We start from the raw sequence: 27673 nt of genomic DNA, 5'->3' as shown, positions 1-27673 counted from the left end.
CAACACACCAATGAAACGTAAAATTTGAGCCAAGGTATGGTAGATTTTCACCTCCAAGAACATAGTATATACATAAAACGTGCGAAGTTGTACAAATAGCAGACCAGGCTATGTTACTTAAGTAGCTGTACTGTAGAGGCTGTACAGCAATCATTTAAGCTTACTCAAGAGTCCTGTGCATCTGAAGAAACTTTTCGCTGCTCTATTTGTGCTTTTAAGAAGAGACGCTCCTTGAACAAACATTTCTTTAATATTTGTACTAGAGATTTGAAAATCCACCCACGTATAGAGCATTTCAATTGGATTTCAAATATGTCATTATTTTCTGTGTAGCTGCTATAGTTCTTGAGTTACATCCTACACAATGGCAAAATAGAGTGAGTTTGCGGGCACTTGATTGTGTAATAAATTTTCGCAAAACGTTTTGTGCTATAGCTTATTTAGCTCTTTGTAGACAGCAAAGTGCCGACATCTATTCAAACAGTGTGTACAATTACTGGAAATATACAGAAAATATTAGGGCACATCAACACATTTTTTTCACAATCACATTAAAATAACCTTGTACATTACAACTGTCTTATACTAACAAAATTTGGCATACATGCTCTTGAAGATATGCACAGTGCTAATATCTACTTGAAATTGCAATACCTCCGAGCAGTAAGTTGCAAAAGTACATGGTTATATTTCAAAGATTGAGAAAAAAAATTGTTGAAATGTTCAAATTTTTTTGCATAGTTTCAGTAATCGTACACACTGTTTAGCTAGATATCGGCACTTTGCGATTTACGAAGGGCCAAACAAGCTACAGCACTATGCTGTTTGTGAAAATCTAGTACATAAAAATGTCCATTGTGCATCACATAGCTATAAAACAGCTAGCTACACGTAAAGTAGTGCCATATTTGAAATCTGCATAGAAAAATCTATACTTGACTGAATTTTGAAACCTCCAATAGAAGTAATAAAAAAGTTGTTTCGAGGAGCATCTCCCCTTAATAAACAGATCTTCATAACATGTTATGCAATGACAGAATCTTGCTAACTTTAAGAATACTAGGATGTGAACATAATTCAGAAGCTATCCAATATTCGATTTGCTTCTGGCATTATTCCGTTCAGTCTAAAAAACCACTATTCCCATATCCCTAATATTGTCATTGCAGATTTAAGTTCTTCAGAGTGACTTTTCGAGAAAAGAACAGGTAAATAACTTTTTTAAGTGACATGAAGCGGCAAAATCTTCTTAGTAATAGCTGTTTTGCACGATTTATATTTCTAAGCCGGATAGATCAGCATAATCTTTTTGTTTAATGAAAGTTACAAAAACTTGTTTTAGCTAAACTAGGTGAAGTGGCAACACTCCCAAACTACTGCAATGAGAGCCACCAAGGAGCCAAGCGAAAAATCAGTCTTGGAGAAGCCCAAGGGGCGACAGCACAATAACAATATTTTTAGAAGTCCCAGAAGGTTGCAAGACCTCCAGTGTGATGCTAGGCAACACTTCGTTCTAAAAAGGCTCATTTTTCAAAATGTTCTGTTGCAGCCACAGCTGTACGGCAGTGAACCTCAAAGGGTTAAAGAAGTCAGTTCGCTGGCGTGTGGCTCTTAGCAGACTGAGAACTTCTTAGTATCTGTCACATTCTGCATATGTCATGGTAACCAGCTTGGTGTACAACCACAGGGAATCCTCATTATGACAGTCGTTCAGTCGTTGAGGCAGAAGACACACTTCACTGTAAGCGGTATTTTCGTTCAAGGGCCCCTCACCAGGCACCATAGCAAATTTTAGTTATACGCTGGAAGTTGGTACATGTCCTCTAGGGAGCGTTCTGCCACAAGAATTTTTTAAATCAGCTCAATAATAGCCGAGGTAGAAATATTTCAGTGCCGCGAACCCATGATTTCAGTAGGCGAGCTCCACCGCCAAGCAAGATGCTTTCTGCACTTGCCCCGTCAAGCCTCCGCAAGTGAAATTCCTTCCCTCTGTTTTCCCATACATCGAGGATCGCCCCGCCTTCATATTTTCTCCTCGGTTTTTTTAGGCGTTACGCACTTGCGCTGACGGCGTCGCGTGCGAGCTGATGTCTCTCGCGCAGCGCATGATTTTGCGTGCTGTGCACAAGCACACATGACAGGCAGTATAATTCAGTGCTACTCGAATACTTAGGCAGAACAAGCGGATCGCACAGAATGATCACGCGCTGGAACATGGTAGAAAATGGCATAGTTTCGGTACCTGCGCACGTGACCGCACGAACGTGGGAACAAGAAGACGAAGCGGAAGTCTCTCTTGCTTCGGTGCGAAGTAACGCAGACATTCCGTTTATGTGTTTTATTATTTCTCTAAATTTCAATTCATCAATTCAATGTACACGAGTGGTACACTCGTGTATCTTGAGGCGCAGGTACACGAGTACGTCATCCTCCGGCTTGGAGCGCGGCAGCCGCGAGGAGAAGAGAAAACGGAGTTCGGTTCGAAATTTCAGATATTTTCACGGGGCGTAGCGATGTAATACTTTGCAGACAAGATCGTTATCGTGCAATGTATGCTGTGCGCTTGGCAGCTCGAAATTGCCAGACCTGGTGAAGGGCCCTTTAAAGTAGAAAGTTCTAAGCTATTGTAAGGCGAGAAGTGCACTCCAATTGCATGTGAATTCGTGAAACACAACTTCGAATGAAGCCACACTCAATTCTATTGACATGACATTATTGTATTTGGAGCATGGAAAAGTACAGCGAAGTGCTGCACATTTTAATTATGAAAGTTACAAGAAATAATTTTAGTTGTCAGTAGTATAGGTTTCTTCGCGAATGACACGAAGTGTTTTTCACCATTTTGTTTCTAAGCAAGTAAAGTTCACATCTTTGACATTGAGGATATTCGTAAAGTTATTTTGCTACAGTGTGTTGTTCCTCTTTGACTTTTTCTGAATTTGACACTTAGTGGAGTCCTGTTCCACTTTGAATAAATTTACCTGGTCATGCTGTGAAGCTGCACTCGCGGAAAGTTGGAATAAGGCAAGACAAATACACAAATAAATTTCATTAAAACGAGGAAATATTGTATGCCACACTCTTGTATGTGGAAGTTGCTATTTAAAGCTTGTTCTGTTTTTTGTTGTTTTTGCAGGGTTCACGTGTTGCAAATTTCCTGGTACCAACATGCACTATGTAAAGAACACTCTGGCCTCGCTTCTCGCATGGGACCAAAAGCCCCTGAAGAGCCCAAGTCGGACAGCTCAAACCAAAACACAAGTGTTGTCCTTTTGTAACTCTTGACATTTTTATTTTCGCTTATGTTCACGTTAGTCTCCTCAAGAGCCCAATTCGGATTTTTGAAACGAGCGTACAAATGTTGTGCCATTGTATGCCTTGATATTATTGTGTTAAATTAATTTATGTTAATTATGCTAGTATCCTCAAAAGCCCACGTTGGACGGCTCAATCGAGCACACAAGTGTTTAGCTTTGTTATATTGCACTACATATTTATGTTAGTTTTTGATATAGTTCCAGAAAGGATAGTGTTTCCGTACTATTATATTTTTAAGGTATATTCAGTCATTTCATGCCAAACCACCCAGCTTTTCAAGAACTGTTCCATTATGGTAAACCATTTCAAGAAGGGTTCAAATCTGGGCCAGTTGGTACATAGTTGGAGGAATAAACCAATCACAGAAGACGTTTCCAATAAATCTCAGTTGATAGTCCAGTCGTGCGAACCTCTCTTCTTGTCTTTTGTCTTTTGTGACTGGTTTTTTCCTTAAACCGTTTCAAGTTTGCTTGATATGCAAAAGTAGGCAGACTGAAAAATATGTTGAAAAAATTTGCTTTCATACATACACCTGAGTCATTCCACGCAAACCAACCAGCGTTTTTTTGACCATCACAGATATAGTTGAAAATTTTCGATGTTTGTTGAAGTTCCGAACTCTTTCTCCCCATTTACTTTTCTTCGCAAGAATTTTCTAGAATCTTGGCAAAAATTGATTGTTCTTGCCCAGCTAAGCTAGAAGGCACTCATCCACGCTTCTACTCAAAGGCAAATTGTATGATCCAGATATTCAGGTGGTGTTCATGTCAACAGAATGAATTGGTGTGACTGCCAAAATTGCAAAGATAGAATTTTTTTTCTTCGAACGCAGGGAAATACAGAAGACACAAAATCAATATAGAATTGCCGCCTGGTATACTTGAGATAACTGCAAAATATTTGAAGCCTTGAAGGTTCAGCTGATCGCCTAAGAAAATAGTTAAGTTCAAACGTTTCGCAAAAAGCTTCGCGTTGAAAGTAAAAAAATTAGCTTTGGTGGCCGGCGCAAAAGTATATGTGACGCATCATTACGTAGCCGTATATGTCTGTTATGCATGCGACAAGTTACGAAAATGTGTTATTCTTTAAGTGCGATAAATTATTTTTTAATGTTCATTTGTGGATGACGCATAGAGCATAAATATATGAAGCCTTGTCATCTAGCAAGGAGAGATTCTTAAAATAGCCACAAAAACTAGTCAACAAACTGCGACGGCCTTTTTTTATCAATACGAAGGCAGATGACGTCAAGTGCCGCAGTCTCGACTCATATATTTTTAACATGAACTCGAAAAGTGGTCGCCAACGACACCTGACCACATCAGACTGAACCTGGTACATATGAATTTTACAGATGAGCATATTCCGGCTCTCAAACAGTGGCAACACGCAACACCACAAGAATTTCTTCATACTCGTGTAGGCTTTCAGTTTTAATTATGAAGATTTTTTCTACTTTCATTGTCATTGGGTTCCAGGGCCCAGGGCACAAAGTGTCCTGCTCCCTTTATGTCGCATTGCATTTTGATATAGCGGATTGCATTGCAGTGCGACATGTCCTTTAAAATGCTTTGCATGAACAATATCAGCGCTCTTTCTAGATTTACTGGCTACGTAATAGCAAATATTTCTTTCTGTAAACTGCATCAAACGTATCTTTTAACACTGCAAACTCCCTCACGAATTTAACACGTATTGATATTTTATGTGCAATGGCTGTATGGTTTACATGGCGCACACCAAGCGCAAGCCTTGTTGCGTTTGGCAATAAAATGCAGACCCCAACAACGTTTCTCTGTCATCTGTGTTGCAGACGAAGCCAGCTTTGTCGTCTGCATGCCCGGCCAGCAAGCTTGTGCGCACATCGGAGAAAAGCCAGTGCTGACAAAAATTCAAAAAAGACTTTTTCGCATTTAAAAATGATGATCTTCTTTTTTAACTTCATACATGCATAGCAGACATGTAGAACTATCTAATAATGTATCATATATTTTTTGGCCTACCACCAAAGCTGTTTTTACCTCGAACAGGAAGCTTCTTGCAAAAGATTAGAATTTTACAGTTTCTTTACAGGCGATCGACTGAACCTTCAGAGCTTCAAATATTTTTCTACTACACTGCGTCACCTGGGCTACCACTCTATTTAATTTCTGCCGTCTGAATTTTTCGTTATGAAAAGAATTAACGTATTGCAATTGTACTCACTTCTGCCGGTGCCAAAGTCACTCGAAATATTCAAATATTTGAAAAATTTCTCTTATTTAAGCAGTCTTATCACTTTACCGTATTTTCATGCGCACAATTTGAAGGCCTTGATCGATACAATGTGCGTTTGAAAAAAATATGTTGATTGACGTCCTCTAGCTCAGCTGAGCAGGAAAAGTAAACTGTCACCAAAATGCAGCAAAATTTTTGGCAAAAATAAATAAAAGTGAGGAAGGAGTTTTAAACCCCAGTAAACATGTGACAATGTTTTCAGCTATATCTGCGGTGTCGAAAAAACGCTGATCGCTTCAGCATGGAATGACACACCTGCATGTGCATCTGTGCCGTTGTCAGAGTGGTTCTCTTGAGTAAACACGGCATTTTACATAATTTCGCAAAAAGGTTTATTTTGCTATCTAAAATACATGAGTGAGAATTAATAGGTATAAGTTGGCTTAAATCAAAGTGCAACAAAAGCTCTCTGTAATGGCAACGATGTACCTTTCATGTTTGCATGAAACCAGATTTTCTTGTGAATTCGTTATTTTTTTCTGGCACTGAACAAAATTGAAATGGAACTCGCACGAGGAATAATTCTTTAAAGTTTTTCAGCTCGTCACTAATCGCTGTTTTTTTTTCATCTAAACATCTGAAGTAGTCAATATGAATAAGTCGCTGGATGTGGAATGACCTGCGCAGGAACGTTATCATGGCAGAAAACACAACTGGATCATGCAACAAGCAATGCAACATAAAAACTGCTTCCATGGCATTACTCATTGCGATGGCCATGTTTAAAAAGTAGATAATGTTCACTGAAATTGCCACGCACCATTCAACCAACAAATAGGGATTGTACAAAGTGACCCTTTTTGAGTTTTACAGGTTTTTTAAGTTCCCTGTGCCAGGTAGCATAATTCTTGTACTTGAGCTGGATTATTCAGACGCGGATATAACTAGCACAAGAAATCGAAACACATAAAACTGATTCTCACAAATTTACTAATTCATTATCACATTATGGCACATATTACAGTTTACAAATTGTAGCCAGTGAGTTTGAAACACGTATTCATTTGAAATTAATTTCCAGGATGACACCAGTTTCGAGGCTTTTCCATAAATATGAGACGAAATACATGGGAATTCCAGTTACTGTTGTGCTTCAATGCATAACAGTGAGTTTTTGTTAATTAGCGGAATATGTGTCTTGATTTCTCATGCAAGTACTGTCTGGCACTGTATCTAGAATTATGTTAGCTGCAACAGTCAGTCTTTAATGAATTCCATAAAACTTAAAGATAACCAACCTGCATATCAGTGTTTCAGTGACTGCTGTGGGCTCAAGCGAATTGTGCCATGGTTATAGTACCACTGGCTAAATAAAGAAAGCAAGTACCTTTTTTGAGTGTTCTTGTTTACTTTCATGTCAGCCTGCTCGTACAATAATATATTCGGTATTTATTTTGAAGATTTATTTCTTTTGCGAAATGTATTTTACTTGAGGAGGCCACACAGACTACGTATGTCAGTATTCGATTTTGTTATGGTGTCAAGCTGCAGGAAGTTTCTACTTTGCAATTATTTTTAAGGAGTTTCTAATGTTCTCAAGCTACAAATGGTTGTACATTTACACAGATGTTTGGTTACAAATAAACAATTCGCCTAGAAAAATGGTTTTTGTCTGCATCAGTACAGCACTTTTGATTTCATGAAGGACAATTCACTTTCACAATTGAAAACTGGCATAACAGTACTGCTAGCAGCTTTACACTATGGTTTATTACAGGCTATCTAGCAGCATGCTTTTGAGGCCAGGGTTACCGAGGCCTGCATCACAGAAGCACCTCTATAAGTTTGCCCCTATCCTCTGACAGCAAACATCAACATGACATCAAATATATTTATATGCAACACAAGATATCTCAGCAGGAGAATGGCATCTGGCTAGGGATAGGCCTTTGCTTAGGAAGCGAAACGTTAGCGTGGCTCAGATCACGCACGGCCGGCGTGAGGACCAGGTGATTTATCCGCCGAGGAATGACCGTTAGCTAGGGCATTCTGTTCAATAAATATATGTTCCTGTTTATTGTGGCTCATCGTCATCACTGATGTTGCACAGCACACAAGTATCCATAAATAATGCCACCTCGATATAGGTAACCAGATGAAAAACAAGCTCCACATTGTGAAACGAGTATTACAAGAGTGGAGAAGCTGCCGGCCGAGGGACCCCTTCTACGAAGTCTTTCTCTGTCACCTTTTAATAGGACACACATGATGAAAAAAGCCACAGTTCTTTTTCTGTTGACCGAACAACAGTCAGCCCGCATGCCAACATGTCTTGAGCTATTAGCAATTACGCGCATTTTACCTTCTTTCCCACGACATAGAAATCCGCCTCCTTTCCACCCTCTTAAAGTGGAAGTAGAGCAAAGCTGTCACCGACGTTAGACAAGCACAATCGACGTTACACAAGTGAGTACCACAACCCCAGCCGATGTTAGACGACGTTAGACAACCCATTAGCACACGTCCCCATTATTCTATAAGCCCTACGCCAAGTGCACGTGCTTTAATAAACTATTTCAATTTTTCAAAGTAAATTGCGTAAGGATGAAGTTGAGAGTATGACGGAAGCCCGTCTGGTCGGGATGATGCATACTTAAAAGGAAGAGGTCTGGACACCGAACAAAATGGTTTAAAATAGTTATTTACGTTTCGGCTCCCCCACGGGAGCCTTATTCACAACGAAAGAAGCGGAAGAGCTGGCGCCCCTTTTTATGTTTGTCTCAAAACATGACTAAGGCACCTGGCATACACAGGCGGCAGATTTCCTTCGTTGCGATTAAGAGTGTGCGCTGTGGTTTGGATGATTACGGACTCAAGATAAAGACGCGAAGAATGATTTTGTTTGTCGTGAGACACATAAAAAGGGGCGCCAGCTCTGCCGCTTCTTTCATTGTGAACAAGGCTCCCGTGGGGGAGCCTAAACGTAAATAACTATTCTAAAACCATTTTGGTCGGTGTCCAGACCTCTTCCTTTTAAGTATAAATTGTGTAAGCAAGTTCGTAATCTACGACTCACACACAAGCTGCAGACATGATAGCGTCGGACAGTAATTCGAATACACGAGGAAGCATGATTATGTTTCACGGAAACTCGGACAAAGCGTTCTTCCAGCTGCGGTTTGACGTCCGTCTGAGTGGCCGCGGCCGCTAGGTGGTGGTACTGATTTGGGTGAGCTGGAGCCCACGAAAAATCTCTACCAACTAGAGGCTAACAGCTTCGCTGTAAAAGGAAAACAGAAACTTGTTGACAGATATGTTTTATATATATCAGGTACCACTGCACAGCCCTTTTTCTGGGAGATGAGTCCTTATTTTGGTTATAAGACACTTTCAAATACCTAAACACGGAAGAAATTGCGTATCAAGTCTAGCCATATGACCGCCATTGATCAACTTTTGCATGTTGTGGGGGTTTCTGGCTCGCGCGGCGTTTTTGGGGCTCTCGTGGTGGTTGTGTGTAGCCATTGCATTGTGTTGCCGGGGGCTCCGTACCCCTCTCCTTCTTGCCTGGACGGGGTGGTAGCGGGTCATAAAACACTGTCGCTCTGCTGTCATCCCGCCCACGGGAAGGTCAACAGGCTTTCCCCATTGGCTGACATTTTGGTGGGATTCGGGGCCTGCTTGCGTGCACTCCGGGTAAGCGCGCGCAAGACGGGGCCCGGGGAGACCACATCGGGGCGTCTGAAGGTGCGTACATGTTCCTCTCTGCCGGCGGCGGCCCCCTTTGTCCGCGCCGGCCGATGGTCACTTCGGCTCGTCGGGGTCCCGGCCTCGGCGGGCGCGCGCGCACTCTTCCGTCGTCTCGATGTCCTGAGGCAGCGTCTGCAGATCGTGCCCCCGTCTGTTCGTCTGTCGTTTCTTTCTATTTCCCTTTTCTCTGCTGTGGGGCGCGCGATGGCAGGCGCTGACCGAAGGATAGGCAACTTCTTACTGCTGGGGTTCTTTGTTCTTTGTTCCTCGTTTCTTTGTTCTCTCTCTGTCGCGGTGCGCCGTTAGTGGCCACCGGCGACCATTTGGCCATGTTTTGTGTCTTAATTAGCTTCAGATTCGGACGTGATGTTAAAACGTGTGTCTGTATTGAGTCCCAGTTTAATAAATGTACTTTCTGGCTTCTCGAGAGCTCCGCCTAGGGTCTCCCTTGCTGCGCGCGCGGTCTCGCCTTCCCCTAAGCTGGGGCCGGCGGGGCGCGTACGCGCGCAGCTGCGCGTCGGCACACGGAGCGGACCGGAGCAGGCGCGGACGCGTTGCCCTGCACGCATGGCGGCTCGGAGTGCTCGAACCCGCGGTGGTCGTCCGGCGCGCGCGGAATCGGAGCGTGCGCGCCGTGAGCGTCGCGAGGGGACCACAATGTAACACTTGACTACCGAACCTTACTGCTCAAGAGCACAATATATGGCGCATAATTGTAGAAAGGTCACTGCGCCATTAAAATATGAGTTAACTTACCGGTATGACAGTTTTTTATGATGTGATTATAACTATACACACTACATCTTTTTTTATTTGCAGCCAATTGTCCAGACTGCAGGCTTTCGATGGCTTTTCAAGCATCAGAGGCACGACAGGATGGCCGGTACTGCATACCGCGAGACACAAAGGAGCCGCCTCGCTTCTCCGCCAGTGAGTACGCCAAGAACAACAGCCTTCAGAGAAAGCACAACAACGTGGTTTTAGAATTTTGCCAGCCCGCATTCTTTACCCTGCCCCACGCCACCATGCAGATATTGGACATCGGCTGTGGAACTGGGGACTTCACACGGGACTTCCTTTTACCACGATGCCTGCCATGCGGCAGGTTAGTCGGCATCGACTCCAGCATCCAAATGATCGAATACGCTAGGCGACATTCGGCTCACGAGAAGATTGAATATGAGCTGCTCGACATAGGCGACGACATGACCGAGTTTATTGGCCGTCGTGGCCAGTTCGACAGAGTTTTCTCTTTTTACTGCCTTCATTGGTTGAGCAACCAGGGCGTCGCACTGAAGAACGTAGCTGCACTGATGAAACCAGGAGGACAGTGTCTTCTGGTGTTTCCAGCTTCACACCAACCTGGCGCCGTATGGCGACTTCTGGCCGAAATGGATCACTGGGAAAAATATTCAGAGGTAAAGCTATGCATTATAATATATAGTTATGGCAGCTGCCCACCGGCAGAAAAACCCGCAGGTCACTTCAGAGTATCAATAAGTATTTTGAAAAAATGACTGTCTGAAGCATGTAGACATCTGTTTTGCTTAACCACTTCGTTCCTTGAACTCAAATCTCCTTTGGAAGTGTGCCGGTACGTGGTCGTAATCACGCGGCACTTTCTCGCATTTCTTGCGCTACTATAGTATATTGCGGGAACAAAATATTTGCGCAGGACATAGCGCAAGGAAACCCAATGAATGTGATGCTTTTAAATGTAAAAATAGTTTTCTTATTCGAAGTGTTTCTCTTATTTGAACAATGAAATGCTTGGTGAATAATTTTCCTCATTAACCATGTAATTCGAACCCAAAAGTTATGCAGGAAGCAAAAGAACACGGAATGCCGAACACAGTTTGGCCTCATAATCCTACATTTTAGTAAATTTCTTTTTTAACAGCTTGGCTAACGTGAACTACGGCACACTGTATAGGTAATGCATATTGTTGTTACTATATTGAGTGCATTAGTATCAGGAGTATCATAGCATAGAGTGAATAGAAAGAACTCTAGAGTATAAGCTGCCCATGATTACCATGTACTGAAATCGGCAACCTCAAGGGTGTCGCCGTATTTCTATTCTGTGCGGGCGCCCAGGCGCAGATTATGGGATGCGATTGAGACGAGACGCGCAATCAACGCGATCTCCAGCCTCCCTCAGTATGGTGGCGCCATCTAGTCATGGCACCTGTGAACGCATCCTTGCATGCATTGTAAATTTTCGATAAAATTTTCTCAATTGCCATCCACTCTTTCTGACGAAAAGTACGGAATGAATTTTACACATGATGCATATTAACTTGGTACGTGTTTGTGCTTGGTTTGCACCATATGGTGAATATTTTTAGCGTTAGAAAAATGAGTAGTAGCAATATGGCGCCGCTTTCTTTCACTGGCCTCCAGAGTTAGTATACAAACCTACGTCAAATTGAAAAAAAAAAGTGTAGATGTGTCAAGTGTAGGAATCCGGTCAAGTGGTAGAGGTAGATAGGGTATGGGAGAACTGAGCATATATATATGTCTATATATATATATATCTTGAGACGTCGACCGATGCGATGATCTTATGGCGGGGCAGCCGCCCGAGATAGAGGCAAAAGATGATGATGAGCCGTATGGACAAATGACGACGACAATGTATAGAGATTACACTATATATATATATATATATATATATATATATATATATATATATATATATATATATATATATATATATATATATATTGCTAAGAGATTTATTAGCAACGGGCGCGAACGGGTAGCTGTCACAAGCGTTCGGCGAAAGACAGCAACCACGAGCTCATGCCGGTGGCGATGGTGCTGTGGCGCAGGCGGCTACTCTTCTTCGTTACAATATATATATATATGTGTGTGTGTGTGTGTGTGTGTGTATGTGTGTGTGTCTGTTAAACAAGGGGCCGGATCTTCATTAACCATATCACAAGAAGCCAACAAAGACACTAAGGGCAATATAGGGGAAAATTACCTGTATATACTAATTGAATTAAAAAACGATAAATTAATGGAAATGAAAGTGGAGGAAAAAGAACTTGCCGCAGGTGGGGAACGATCCCGCGTCTTCGCATTATGCGTGCGATGCTCTACCAATTGACCTACCGCGGCGCCGTTTTCCCATCCACTTTCTTGGGTATTTCGGTTTGCTACTAGAACCCTGGGAGTGTTAGCCAGCGCCACCACTCACAAAGCTTGGCGGCGGATGTGGTACATCCTTTCTGGCGCAGGCGTCACGAGTGCGTGAACGTTTTGGGTGGAAACAACTGGTCAATAAAGCCACGCATGCTACTTGAAGGCTTCAATGTTGCCGGACTCGAGACCCTCGTTATATAATAAACGAGAAGATAGGGGGCTAACCGAGGGGCCCGATTTTTATTAGGGGCGGTAGTCGACACAATATCTCCACGAGATGTCCTTCTTTTTCGCTAGTATCGCAGGAACTGCCCAAGGACTGCAAGACTCCTGAATAACGCCTTTCTGCTGCATTTTGTTGACCTGTTCGGCGATCACTTTTCTTTCCGTGTGAGATACGCGATAGGGTTTCTGACGTATCGGAGTCGCTTGCACTGTGTTGATTGGTGGTGCATGCGGGATTCCGGCTACACCCGAGAACGGTCGAGTTGAGTAAAATCAAATACTCGTGTAGCATGCAAGCACTTGGATTACGTCCTGCTCAGAAGACGGAATACGACTTATCACACGTCGCAAGTGATCCGAATTGTTGGGCGATGGTCGACTGATGTCTGAAGATGCTGCAACTGTTCGTGCATCAATTGTGGCTTTCTCCTCAAATGTTGGCAATTTAAGTCCGACTGGCAGGGTACTCCGTAGAAACGTTCACTGTCCACAAGAAAGCGCGCCCGTCGATTGCTTGGACACTAGATCGAGGGATCAACACATCCTTCTTAATCGCGTTGTTATGATCTTGCTCGACACGAGCGCTGTGTGAAGAACTTACAGGAACAAACATGGCTGTCCGACAAGGCAGTAAGACATGTTAAGGCAGCGAAAGCACGACGGCTTGATCAGTTTGCAAATAATCAAGCATGGGGATTGGCAACGTGCTCCTTAATAAAATCTCTCCAGCCCCACAGTCAAGTGTAACGATTCGAGTAGAAAATGTATGCCTAAAATAATATCATGAGTTGCGTGGACCAATACAGTGAACCCAGCTCTAAAGCTCTGTCTTCCGACCGCAACCAAAACCGAACAAACACCAACAGGGCGCAATATTTCACTTGCAACTCCACGAAAAGTTTCTTCGCGATCCAACGCGAACATAACTTTCTGTCCTAAGCTATCTTTGAAGGGAATGCTCATAAGAGAAATAGCGGCACTCGTATCGACAAGAGCAGTAGTACTTACACCGTCTATATACACACACACCTTGTTCTTCAGCATAAGAATAGACGGAGGAATTGACAAGTCTGACCGTCCCGCGACCAGCAACGGCGCGGGGATGGCGAACGGCGCTGTCGGGTTGCCGGCGGTGTAGCGCTACGTTCGGAGACAGGGGACTCATCGCGCGATTGGTACGACCGCTGTTGCCGCAGAGGATGGACTCCAAATGGCGCGGGCGTGTCTTCGTGCACACGAGCTGTGTGCACCGAGAAACGTGGCGCTCGCTGCAGGCGGAGGCGACAAAGGCATGCAATATGTCCTCGGGAAACGCAGGCGTAGCAGACGGGTAGGTCGCGGTTGAAACTAAATGGAGCGGGTACGCGTGGCGCCGGGTATGATTCCGCTGGAGCATGTCGTGGCATCGGCTATTCCGCAGCAACACGTCTTAGTGTTCGATAGTACTCTATAGTGTCACGGCGGGCTGGTGAGGAATCGCGGCGACTGAGATTCGCCGGGATAGACCGAAAGCTCGTGTTCTTCAAAAGGCGGTCGGCACTCGATGCGATGTTCTCGCGACCAGGATGGTGGTTCGCCAATGCACTCGTCAAATACGCACTGGTAACCAGCGTCTACTCCCTGAAGTCGTGCTAGTTCTTGAACCAGTCGACGCACGATCGAGGCGATGTCATCACAGGCAGCGACGTCTATACTTGCAACTGTGTTGACGTTTTCCGATCGCCCGAACTTCGGTAAGATCCTTCGGCTCTTGAGCTTCTATCGCGCGACATTGCTGCCTGAATTCGGAAGGAGTGCTCAGGTTTTCCTTTCTTAATAAAATATTGTAGACGTCTTCAGCGATGCCTTTTGACAGATGTCCGACTTTGTCTTCATCGGACATATTCGCGTTTACAATTCCGCATAGCTTCGATATTTCTTCAATATACGTTGTACACGTGTGTTCCACTTTCTTCCTTTTGGGATTGGAGTCATGAAAGCAGGTTTTCAATTCCTGAACAAAAGATTCCCGAGTGGTCAGCAGGCGTTCATGATTGTCAAACCAAAGTAGAACGGTACCGGCGAGAACAAATGCAACGTTCACAAGCTGTGCTGACGTACTCCAACCGTTAGGCCGACTTACTCTTTCGTAGTGTCTCAGTCAGTCATCCAGATCTTCATCTGTTTTACCCGAGAATATGCGCGGTTCCAGCGTCCAGTAGCCAGGTTGCCTAGGTCTCTGGCTGGCTTGAACAATGCCTTCTTCGATGGTGGTCGTTGACCTGCCTGCCAGGAGTCTGCTTCGAATATCTTGTAGGACTGGTTTGTCCAGGGCATCAAGTATCCCACAGCTCCACCGCTTGTTACGGATTTAGAATGGCTTGATTTGCAGTGAAAAGGGTAGAGAAAACATGGGACGCTCCGAACCAGACGTTCCCCCAAAAGCCTCGCGCTGCTTCTTTTTCTTCCACGCTCCTCCGATCCAGCGTTACATCATATATATATATATATATATATATCGCGTTTTGAACAATCCATATGCCCCCTTACTCCCTTTTCCAATTATCCGTAATGAGACGTATAGGATCCTATATAAAAACACGTTTTTCCTCTACGTGATATTTGTTATAGGATATAGAAGCTATGGAGAATACGTGGTTTTTCAGTAGGATATATATATATATATATATATTGTAGTGACAAATACGGGCGCCAGCAGAAGATGAATAGGAAGTAGACTGTTATTGTTGTTGTTGGAGCTCACGCTCGCCCCGGTCGGCCGTTGTCTCTTTCTGGGCATTCATATAAAACGCCGAGCGCATCTAACCTTAAACGCGTACTATCAATTCGTGGAGCGTGCTGGTTCAATTTTTCATACTGGAACTCCGTACCCGGACTCTACCCCCCGTCTCGGCAATGCCTGGCGACGTGCCACAGGAAGGTGTTACCGCAGCACCGGTGATCCTCTTCTCCGGAGTACCAAGACAGTGAGACCCTGTCATTTTCAACGACACCGACGATCCCGACGTCGAGGACTGGCTCACTTCGTATGAGCGGTTGAGCGCCCACAATAAATGGGATGACGGCGAAAAACTCAGCAACGTCAACTTTTACCTGGCGGGCGTGGCACAGCTGTGGTTCCGCAACCAAGAAGCTGATATTACCAACTGGTCGTCCTTTAAAAGGAGCTTCGCGGAAGTTTTCAGCCGACTTGCTGTTCGCTAGCTCGGCGCAGAACAGCGCTTACGCGGACGTGCCCAGAAATCCGGCCCAAATTTTACGTCCTACATAGAAGATATTGTCGACCTCTGCCGTCGCATCAACCCTGTTATGTCCGAATTGATAAAATCAGACACATCATGAAGGGAATTGAGGACGACGCCTTCCAAATGCTCATTGCCCAAAATCCCCAAACTTTCATGGATGTCGTTCAGTACTGCCAGAGCTACGATGAGTTGCGGAAACAGTGCATTTCTACACGCCTCCCGAGCTCTGACATGGCCAACATGTCAGCAATAACTGTAGGCGTCGCTTCTATTCACAAAAATACAGCAAATACAACAGTTTGTATGAGAAGAAGGGGCACGACAATTGTTCCTTGTTGCCCACGTTCCTGACTCCGTGCAGGCGCTTGCTCCGACGCTACGACAAGCCACAGAGCAGCAAATTTCTGAGGCACTACTGACTTCCTACCAGCATCCGCCTGTTTCCGCTGCTATGATTTGTGCTGAAGTCGCTATCTCACCAGCAATGCCGCTCGGCACGGATCCTGTTCGACCTGTAAATTACTTCTATGCTGCGCGTGCGCCTGTCCTCCCGAACCCGCCACCTTTTCGCCGTCCCGCACCACCTTCCACTAATCCTTCGCGCACACCGGACAACAGGCCTATCTGCTACTTCCGCTGCTGCCTACCTGGCCATGTCGCACGTTTCTGTCGTCGTCGTGACTTCCGTACTTGTGTGGGCGAAGAAAATCAAGGCTACTTGCGTCCTGAGCCACCGCACTCGATTTCCTCCCACACAACAATCGACACCTGCTCACCGAATCGCCGTGGCTACGGTACACGTCGGTCACCCTCACCACGTCGCCATTGACTTTCCCTATGGTTCGTCGCCCTCCGCCCGATCACGTGGAAAATTTGCCAACGCAGTTCCGGAGGCAAGAATTACGCTCGTGTCGATAACTTCAAGGCCTCGATTTCTAGCTGCGAACGAAATAACCGCGAATATCGAAGGTGTTTCTGTGCAAGCGCTAGCATAAGAAGCATAAGAAGCCAACAAACCGATACCAAGGACAAGATAGGGGAAATTAATTGCAGTTACTAGTTGAAATTAAGAAACCATATATTAATGAAAATGAAAGTGCATGAAAGAACTACTTTCCGAAGGCGGGGAACAGTGCACGTCTTTGAATTTCGCGTGCGATGATCTTAACAATTGAGCTACCGTGGCGCTGTTTTCCCATCCACTTTCTTGGGCAATTATGTTTCCTAGTAGAACCCTGGGAATGCTAGCCAGCGCCACCACTCACAAACCTAGGCGGCGGATGTGGAAAATCTTCTTTGCCGTAGGAGTCGAGAGTACGTGATCTATTTGGGTCAGGGCAACTGGTCCATAAACCGACACATGTTACCTGAATAAGGCATCAATGTTGCCGCATTCGAGACCCTCGTAATGTAATGAACGAGAAGAAAGGGTACCGAGCGGCCCGTTTTTTACTAATCATATCGTAACAAGACAGCAAATAAAGACACCGAGGACAACATAGGGGAAGTTACTTGCACTTACTAATTAAATAAAAAGATGATAAATAAATGGAAATGAAAGTGAAAGAAAAAAAACATGCCGCAGGTGGGACGCGAACCTACGCCTTCGTATCAATAAGCCACACATGATAAATAAACCACGTACTCGTGAGATCACGTACTCGTGACGCCTTCGGCAGAAAGGATATGATCCGCCACCTAGGTTTGTGAGTGGTGGCGCTTCGTAACACTCCCAGGGTTAGTCTAGTGAAACATGAATACTCCAGAATGTGGATGAGAAAACGGCACCGCTGTAGCTCAATTGGTAAGAGCGTCACATTTGTACTGAGAAGACGTGGGTTCGTGTCCCACCTTGGACCAGCTGATTTTTCATCCCCTTTCATTTCAATTGAATGCCTAAATCTCTTAGGTAAATTTCTAGGTTACCATTCGGTTTGTCTACATAGTTGAAGCTGCAGTGTTGTGAATGTGTGATATTTGTTTACCATGAGCTTCACGTCGACGTTTTGCTCAGACATTGTTGCAGTTCATTTCGAAGAGCCATTACATGAAGGACGAGAACGAACAGATCCAGTACATGTCGTCACTGGTGCGGGAAGCCGGCCTCTGCCCCAACATTCTTGTGCTGCCAAGGCTGGTGACATTTGACGGATGGTCTGAAGAGGACATAATCGGTAAGCGCGACAACGACGCGAATAAAAAGAAAAGCCATTTTCTACGTAGAGATTTACTTAACTGAATTACCTCATTTTTATGGAACTGCACACATCAGCCTAATTGTTACTGCGTTTAGCAGTCTTAAAGTACTTCACGGAATTCCAGAGGGCTATATACGTATCTTTGTTTCTACCCATTTTCTTGACTACCTGATTCACTGGGTAGTCCGCGGCATTATGCGTTGCTGTGCCGAAGGAAAGGATTCGAGACAAACCGTCGGGCTAACTTGGGTTACTCAGTATGCGAAAATGTGTACATAAGTGCCAGCCTTCAACGAACCGCTACCACGCTGATATGGGTGACTGTAGATGCGGTATTGGGTAGGTACCGCTGCTCAGTGATCATCTTTGATGTCTACTAGGAGCACCGGGTATGTGCCACTCGGTCTGGGCTGAGCCTCCTTTACGCAAACGGGGTTCACTGCATGTGTTCCAGCAGATGTGTGCTGCTCTTCAAGGAACGTATTTAGCGCCAACTCGGGTAATTAAGTATTTGCTACTGGTAATGTGCCGCTCTCCAATAATGAAAAAGAAATTCCTCCGAGTTGCAGTGGAATCGAACCCACGTCTAAAAGGTGCCTTACGCTTCAGCAGTCTGCGCCACACAGGCACTGGTTATGCGCCGCTTTTCTATAAACCAATCACCAACTTGCGCAACTTAGAATGTGCCACTGCGTGTGCGACAAGCGAGGGAATAGTTCTCGGAGTTCGCAGCTACCGGCGCGCCACGCTTCTGGTCGCGGAGGTCACGCGCGCACTTCTCGACAGCGTCACTAGATGGCGCATCGTGTCTCGAAAAAATTATAGGCTTCGGCGGACTGGAATCGCAAGACATAGACATAGGTTGCACGGGCACGCCGCAGGGCTCCGTCATCTCGCCCATGCTGTTTAACGTCGTGCTTCTCGGGTTACCCCAGAAACTGGCAGAGATAGCAGGCCTCCACCACAGCTTGTACGCCGATGACATCACGCTCTGGGTTGCTGAGGGAAATGACGGCCACGTAGAGCTAAAGTTAAAGGCGGCTGTGGACGCGGTGCAGGAGTATCTGCGCGACACGGGCCTCGAATGCTATGCGGCCAAATCGGTGCTCCTGCTCTACAGACCCACGCGCAGGGCCCGTAAATCCAAGAACGTCGATTCCGCAGCTGAGCGCGCAGGCAGAGAAATTAGAGTACTCACATCGGACGGCATCGTTATCCCACATGTTCACAACATTAGGGAACTGGACTTGCACCTGTCGGCCAACGGCCACAACAGCGAAACCGTACGCAGACTAGAGCGCGCGGTCGATGAAACGATTCGGTTACTGAAACGTGTCACGAACAGATAATAGTGGAATGAAAGAAAGCAATACGATCCGCATGGTACAGGCGTTCGTAACCAGTCACATAAAGTACGTTGCCTCCTATCTCAAGTGGCAGGTGGCCGAACGAACGAAACTAGACCGCCTCATCTGCAAGGCGTACAAACGTGCCATAGGATTGCCGATCACTACCAGCACGGATAAATTTCTCGAACTGGGTTTACACAATACCCTAGACGAGATAATAGAAGCTCACAGCGTCGCGCAGTACGAGCGTTTGGCAAAAAGCAGAACCGGACGACACATTCTCGAGACGCTGGGCATCAGCTACCACACGCAGCAGGGCGAAAAGGTCGCGATACCCCCACCGATTCGCGAGCGCATCGCCGTTTCGCCGTTGCCCAAGAACATGCATCCGACGCATCACGTTGGCTGGCGCAACAAGCGCGCGCGAGACTTGCAAAATAAATACGGCAGCAACGAAAAACCGCTTGCGTTGATGCAGCCCGTTACGAGCGGCGACGCGGTTTCGCGGTCACAATCACGGACCACAGCGGAACTTGCGTCGCGAGCGCGACGATACGCACGGAAGAGACGGAGGCGGCCGAGGAAGCAGCGATAGCCCTCGCGGTAGCCACCACGGACGCCGAGGTGATAACAAGCGACTCGCGGGCAGCGATACGCCAGTACGCTAGCGGCCGGGTCTCCCGGGAAGCGGCCCACATTCTCCAAATTCAACATGGCAATATTTGCCGCAAGAACGACAGTTTCCTCGTATGGACCCCGTCCACACGGACCCTCCGCTCCCGGGAAACGAGACGGCCCATGCCGGGGCTCGAGGACTTGCACGCCGAGCCGCGGCGCGCGCCGGGAATCCCGAGGTCTCGCCGACCGCGAGAGCGATGCGGGAGTGGACGCGGGGGGATCGCATGACCACTTTGAGAGACATCACGCAACACTACAGTGTGAACAGATGCAAATACCCACCACCGCACGCCAAACTAAACAAGAAACAGGCGGTTGCCTGGAGGCAATTGCAGACACACACGTATCCGAACCCGGCGATCCTTCCCCTCTGCTACCTCGACATTTATTCGTTTGACGATTGCAAAGCGTGCGGAGCCAGAGCGACGCTGCAGCACATGCTGTGGGCATGCACCTGTAGCGAGCAGCACGAGTCCCCGACGAACGGGCCTGTCGAAATTTGAACGCTGAACAAAAAACAAATGCAGTGACTAGAGTCGAGGAAGAACTTCGCAAATGGCCAAGTAACGAGTGGGAATATAGCGAGCTTCTCAGTGTAATAACGGCAGAAATATGAAGAGAGAAACAACATGTTTATTGGAAAGGAAAAAACAAATCGGAAAGCTGGTGGAACAGGGAGATACGAGAAGCGATCGCCAAACGACAGAAAGCATCCCGAGAGCACAGGCAGGCAAAGAAGGCGCAGTTGCCGCATGATCAAGTAGCCAGTAAATGGGAAATATACCAGGACAAAAAGTCTATAGTTTAAATACTGGTGCAAGTAAAGATAAAAGAAATACGTGAGAAAAAGAAGGCCGCACCTAGAATATTTTGGAACCACATAAAATTATTAGGCAGGAAGTCAGCAACAATACAACATATCCTAGACGAAGATGGAAACAAACTGGTAGGGGAAGCGGCAATAAATTACATCCGAAAAATAACAGCCGAATCTTTCCAAGGCAATGACGAGGTTGTATTTGAAGAAAAAAAAAGAGCATGAAACAGACCCAGGTGGAAAAGGAGCTGGTGCTGACAAATTTCAGCTAGAAGAAAGTCGAAGAGAAAGTTCCTGAGTGCACAGCCACAGGGCTAGACGAGGTTGCCGTTAGGCTGATTAATGAACTAGGACCAAGAAGTAAGGAAGCTCTGGTGAGAGCAGTGGAAAAAACTTTAAAATATAGACGAATACCAGACAGTTGGCGACAAAACAGAATGAATTTAATTTATAAAGGTAAGGGGGAGGAAGATAGAATTCACTCGTATAGAACGTTGACTGTTACATCGGTAATATACAGGCTAGCAATGCCGGCAATCAAATTCAAGCTGCAAGCATGGGCAGAGAGTAATGAGATTTTGGCTGAACTTGAGAATGGCTTCAGAATAGGTAGACGTTTGGATGATAACCTATTTGTTCTCACTCAGTATACTGATATATCAAAAGTACGAAGCAGACCGTTAAATGTGGCCTTTTTAGACATTACAGGAGCCTGTGACAGCGTACACCGCAACATTTTGTGGGATATTATGGAAGAGGAAGGCTTAGGTGACGATTGTCTACAGCTTTTGAGAGAAATTTACTTAGAAAATACAATTTGCGTTAAATGGGAAGGAATGAGGAGCGAGGAGAAAGTTGATATCAACAAGGGACTGAGGCAGGGGTGCCTTTTATCCCCTTTGCTGTTCATGATGTACATGGTGAAGATGGAGAGGGCGCAACAAAGAAGCAATATCGGGTTTAATCTCTCATGCAAACAGGCGGGTACAGTAGTAGAGCAGCAGCTTCCAGGTTTATTTGATGCGGATCACATTGTGTTGTTAGCTAACAAGCAAAGTGAGTTGCAACGTCTGGCTAATATCTGTGGACAGGAAGGCAACAATTTACGTGTTAAATTTAGTGTTAAAAATCAGGTGTTATGGTATTCAATGAAAACAGTGAACAGACAGTGGCAATATAGGACCAGGAAATACTTCGGATAAGAAAATATACATACCTTGGTATATGGATAAACGAAGGCTATAGATATATGGAAACACAGGAAAAAACAATGACAGTGAAGGGGAAGAGAAGTAGGCAGCCATAATGAAGCACAGAGTGCTTGGAGATACAATAGGTACCAGGTGCTCCGGGGTACGTGGAAAGGTGTAACTACTCTAGGACTTACTTTTGGAAATGCGGTTGTTTGCTTTAAATCAGGGGTACAGTCAGGACTCGATGGGAACCAAAGGTCAGTGGGACGCCTCGAATTGGGCTCTCACGGGAAGACTACAAATGAAGCTGTGCAGTGTGATATGGGCTGGACAAGTTTTGTAGTGTGGGAAGCTCGCAGTAAAATTGATTACGAAGCACGACTGAGGAATATGGAAGAAAGTAAATGGGCTGGGAGACTGTTGAGGTATCTGTACAGGAATAAAATTGATTCGCAGTTGAAGAAAGGAACTAGGAAGCTTACCAGCAAGTGTGTGGCCTGTAGGGTGCGCAACACCGCAACAAAGTGCGTCAAGCGGAAATTCAGATGGGCTGAACTGATGTAATGGGTGGCGGCAATGGAAAAGAAACCTGCCATGAGTAACCACTTCAGACTAAAAAACAATATCAGGAAAGAAACAATCTATGATAGGACGCTCATTACTTTTCGAAGCGAGATCGGGATGCCTTAGAACACGCACCTATAAGGCGAGACATAAGAAGGAAGAAGAAGCATGTGCTTGCTGCGGTAACGCTAGGGAAACGATGGAGCATGTTTTATTAGAATGGGAAGACGTCTTCCCAGCGGTCGATTTAGGCACCACTGGCCTCTTTGAAGCCTTTGGGTTCAGCGTGAGCAGTGGAAAAGTAAACATGTCCTCAATAGAGATTAGTAAGAGGCTGTTGGAAGAGTGGTGGAAGAAAAGTAGGGAAATGACAAAAAACGGAGACGTACAAAAGCAAAGTTTGCAATAGGGGATCAGAAAATTTGGTTGTGGGTGTTCGTAGGGTGTTTTTTTTTCTATTTTTTTCTTTTCTAAACTAGATAGGACATTAGGCTGGATAATAACACGAGCTTGGTGGCGCAACCCACTGCCCCGTTCCAAAGGGGACGCTGATAACATCCATCCATCCATCCATCCATCCATCCGAATAAAGCCCCTTAAACTTCGTGAAGTAGTGAAACTCTCCTCCTCCGCTTGCGCTCTTCGTTTCCCCTCTCTTTCACGCTCCCTCCTCGACGCTACACCTCCTACACCGCTCCAGCGTAGCAACGGCGCCAACATGCGCTCCTCCTCACTCCGAAGACGCTTCTCAAGCGAAAATGGCGCTGAAGAACGACTCAAGAAACGAAGCCGGCGCGAGGGCCCACGTGATGATAATGAGCCAATAGCGACGCGGCGTGGGCCTCGGCCAGAGCACGCGAGTAGAAGGCGGCATTCTTCTCAAGCGAAAATGGCGCTTAAGAATGACTCTAAACAAATGAAGCCAGCCTGAGGGCCCACGTGATGCTGTTAGGCCACTAGCGACGCTGCGTTGGCCTCGGCCACAGCGCGCGAGGAGGAGGCGGCATTCTTCAAAGCGTGTCGCTACCTTACCAAGTTTAAGGGGTTTTAAGAAAGAAGCGCGAGCCACGAGCACGGTTGCCGCATTGCACGTTTGTCAGCGTTCGCACGCGCCAGCGAAGCGAATTTCGGAGGCGACGGAAGGTCTTCGCGGCAGCGCCTCTAGATGGCCCCGAGTGTACTCAGGGAAGCGCTAAAGAGAAGGCCCGCCTGCAGTACACACCTCATACACAACTCGTTTCGACGGTAACAACATACGTTGTGTCACTATATTTATTAAAGTCATCGTGAGATGGCTTGTGTCGAATTTTTGCAAGAATGGTTTCAGATTAGTCTAAAGCGAAGCTTCCTTTGCGTTCGATCGCGGCCTTTTCTGAACGTGGCTAAGTCTCGATGTATTGCCGAATACCTCATTCGCAGAACGGCGCTACTTTACTATACTTTTACAGGTGTCGTTACTGCTGCCCCTGTGTTTCTACGAATTACTCAGCGATTAAAGAAACGATGCCTAAATATGACTTTGAAACAAATATATGTCGTCAGGAGTATAATCTCATTAATAAACCAAGTCTTTCTATGCATAATTTTTAGGGTCTGGCGTTTGGCGCATCTGCTTGGCCACTGTTTCGCCGAATAGAGTGCTGTTTAGTGTTCCACTATGTCCTGGACCGTCCCGCTCTAATTGGCGCACCGACCCTGGACGCAATGTCACTACAAAGGGGGCCAATCGCGGTGACCATATAATGTGCGTTCAAGTGGGTCGCGCGCGTGATGAGGGTCCTCGCGTCTAGCCGTCGTCACTGGCAAGCAGGTAATTGCTATAATACAATTAACTGTGCTGAATATAATCCCTTGCAAGACATTTATTTAAACCTTTCACGAAAGCTTTGTATCTCAGGTTCCAACATGTGGGTTGAAACTGCATAGTATTTTCATAATATGCCCTGATTGAAGGCTACAAATCGGCAATTTTTTTAATGACCATGTTTAGCATAAGTCGCTAGGAATACTCTTGAGACATTCTTCCTAGGGTGTGAATGACGCTATGAAACAATTTATGACAAACTAAGGCGCCAAACTGCATAATACATGTTTGGGCCCTTGCAACGCTTGATTTGAGGAAACGAATGAAAAAGGCTGGAAATAAGGTTAAAAATGCATAAGCTACAGCTGCACTACAATTAAAAATTATGGCCAACGCTTCTCTGACATCCAGGGGCGGAGCAGAGAGAGGTTCTTCAGTTTTCAGCTGTGTTTAAGAGTTTGCTGTGTAACCTAAACATTGCCATTTGTTCGGACAGCAAGAAAAATTTTCACGTACTCGCGATTGAAAAATTTGTGCTCGCACAATATTGCGCATTCTCTGGTGGTGCATCGTGAGAGAACCACTTGCCCACTTTCTCGTTCAGAGGTGCCAGACTTGCTTTCTGGTAAATGCTTGCGAGGCTGCTATCGCTAAGCTTTAACCTTGAAAGTTCTCTCCATGTGCGACATCTAGAACAATAGCGGGGATCAAAAGTAAAAGATAGTATGGCATAGGCCAGCTTTAGCATACTTTGTAACTGAGCACATATAAAACTCCTACAACGCTGGCTTTTCATATTTATGCTGGTGATTCTGTCATACCCGCCGCCTCATCCGTGCGCATCAGGGTCCCATGAACGAAGGCCACAATCTTGGCAGATCTCAGTCACATGACATCTGCCTAAAATACTGACCTGGCTGCACTGCTGATTGCTCTCACTGTAGCTCGCCTATTCCCTATAGTTATCGTTGAACTTTAGATTTTTCTCAGTAAGAAAAGAAAACGTAAAAAAAAGAAAAAGGTGCAATTTTCCGCTTTTATTGTTTGTGACATCAATGAACTGCTCCTGGTGTGCAATGTAGATAAAAGCAATACCCATGCACACGGGCACACAAAATGACATTAACCTGCTAATTCCTTAAATTTTACAGCCATTTGCTTCTTGCCACACGAAAAACCTAATGCCGTCTGCCCTGATGTAATTCGTGACCTGACGCGCTCACCAGAACTCATTAGACTGAGAAAGGCGTTCTCTCGACGCCATAACATGCGCAGTGCACTATACTTGATATATTGAAGCAGCCCATTTCATGCGAAAAGTAGTTTCTACATAACTTTCAACTTCAACGCTCCTGTCAGGAGTTGTAGTCGGCGAACTTCCTCAAGTGGACGTTGGAATGGCGTCGACGGGGCAGACGCCATTGGGCTTTCGGGCTTCGGATTCGAGATGCAATTGCTAAAGTTACTGTGGTCGATTGAAACATTGCAAAAGACAGGCACGAGCTCAAGCTATAACCGCGCAATAGTATTCTTGCTGTTACATTGCACTATTCACTAAGGTGGAACAACCTTTTAAGCACATGTTTATTTTTAATTTGCACCTTCAAATTTCTCACTTCAAAAGGTGCTGTCATCGATATCATTGTGTCAAATGTCACTAAATTTGCACATGTGGCAGATACGCCGAAAAAATTTCATTACGGAAGTTAACGCAGTAGCGAGTGAATGCAATTTGTGGTAGTCTAGTCCAAAGTTGGACAAGATCTCGTCAGGCGAGGGTGATACATTGTCAAATGAACTGGCACTCGCCTCATGTTCAAAATAAAAGATAAAATGACCTTTGGAGAGCCCTGCGGTTCCCTTGTTCACAATGAAATCATTGTTTCGCAGGAGCGCACATGAGTCTCCTTCCTATCAACCACCTTGTTTCCAACACGGAGAGGGCGCAGCTTCTCGAAGACGTCACGGCGTTGGTCCGGAAAGTGCACGGCCCCGAGACTGACCAGTCGATATTCAGGACGTATATCATCATGGCCTCCAAACAGAGAGGCTAAGGCGCGATAATTCATGACATAACGCATGCATATATCTAGCCAACGTATTAGTGTTCAGACCTACCACAAAAATGACAATGAATGCGACTTTACACTAAATTGAATGTTCAATGCTCCTGACACAGGATCGGGCAATGCATGTAGTTTATTCTACTCAAATAAAAAGCGAGGTTTTTCTGCAAGTGTTTCGCGTTCTCGCGTTCTCGCATTTAGCCTGCTCTGTGTCTTCAAGTGCTCGCAGCCTTCCCCCAACATCTTTTGACGCCAGCATTTTCATACGGCTTTGACCAGCGTACACTGTTGCCATCAGGCAGCGGGGATCGTGACCTTCTAACTACTCCTAGCCCGGTGCGACGAATCGCTTCCTGAAGCCAACAATGCGCGACCCTCGGACAGACTTGCGGCGCCACCAAAGGCGTGGCCCGTTTCGCGGACCGAGTATTGTTAGCCGGTTTGCTGTCGCCTTCACGGACCAATGGGAGCAAGAAAACTCATGGAAAAGTGTGTTCTGAGGCGTTTTCTAACAGATCCCGGTAGCCGCCACGGTCATTTGACAGACGCTGCAGCCAACTTCAGGGTCATCTCAGGAACCAAGACGCGCCAGCTTGAGTCAAGCGTGACAACCCCTGTGTACCACTAATGTCCTACAAATGTCGCACAGATGTCCGGAACGAGACATTCAAACGTCCCTAGTACATACGCAAAAAACCTGTGAATCATTTTTGGATGTCCATGGGATCGTCCCATGCACGCGAACTTAAGTTCGTACAAACGTCCCACGAACGTCACAAAGGGATATTCGGACGTCTAAGAGATGTACAAATATGGATTATTTTTTCTTGCATTTTCGAATGTACGTCGTACGGATATCTTTTCAGGATCGTAGGACGCTTCTGGGACATCTTGTGTTACCATTCGTACAGAGTACGTTTGTGGGACATTTGGTTGTAGATTTAAGATATCCACAGGACATCAATACTGACCATAAATTAACATAATCGGGACGTTCCTCAGAATGTGACCTAGCTGTGCAGCAAGCTTGCTGCATTTTACATACCAATAACAAAGTAAGCTTCGTCTGGTTTTATGTTGGCTTGTGGGGCAATGATTA

The 27673-nt window shown here is 45.6% G+C and overlaps 1 protein-coding gene across 1 annotated transcript; it reads left to right on the top strand.

Moving 5' to 3' along the window:
• Positions 1-10126: 10126 nt before the first annotated feature.
• On the top strand, positions 10127-26661 carry LOC126541166 (juvenile hormone acid O-methyltransferase-like). Its single transcript, XM_050187850.2, has 3 exons — positions 10127-10703; positions 17920-18079; positions 26399-26661. The coding sequence occupies exons 1-3, from the start codon at positions 10131-10133 to the stop codon at positions 26560-26562; spliced, it is 897 nt and encodes a 298-aa protein (XP_050043807.1). The 5' UTR covers positions 10127-10130; the 3' UTR covers positions 26563-26661.
• The last annotated feature ends 1012 nt before the right edge of the window (positions 26662-27673 follow it).

This window comes from Dermacentor andersoni, chromosome 2 (genome assembly GCF_023375885.2).
Source record: "Dermacentor andersoni chromosome 2, qqDerAnde1_hic_scaffold, whole genome shotgun sequence".
NCBI lineage: Eukaryota > Metazoa > Arthropoda > Arachnida > Ixodida > Ixodidae > Dermacentor > Dermacentor andersoni.
This window is presented reverse-complemented; position numbering and strand designations above follow the sequence as displayed.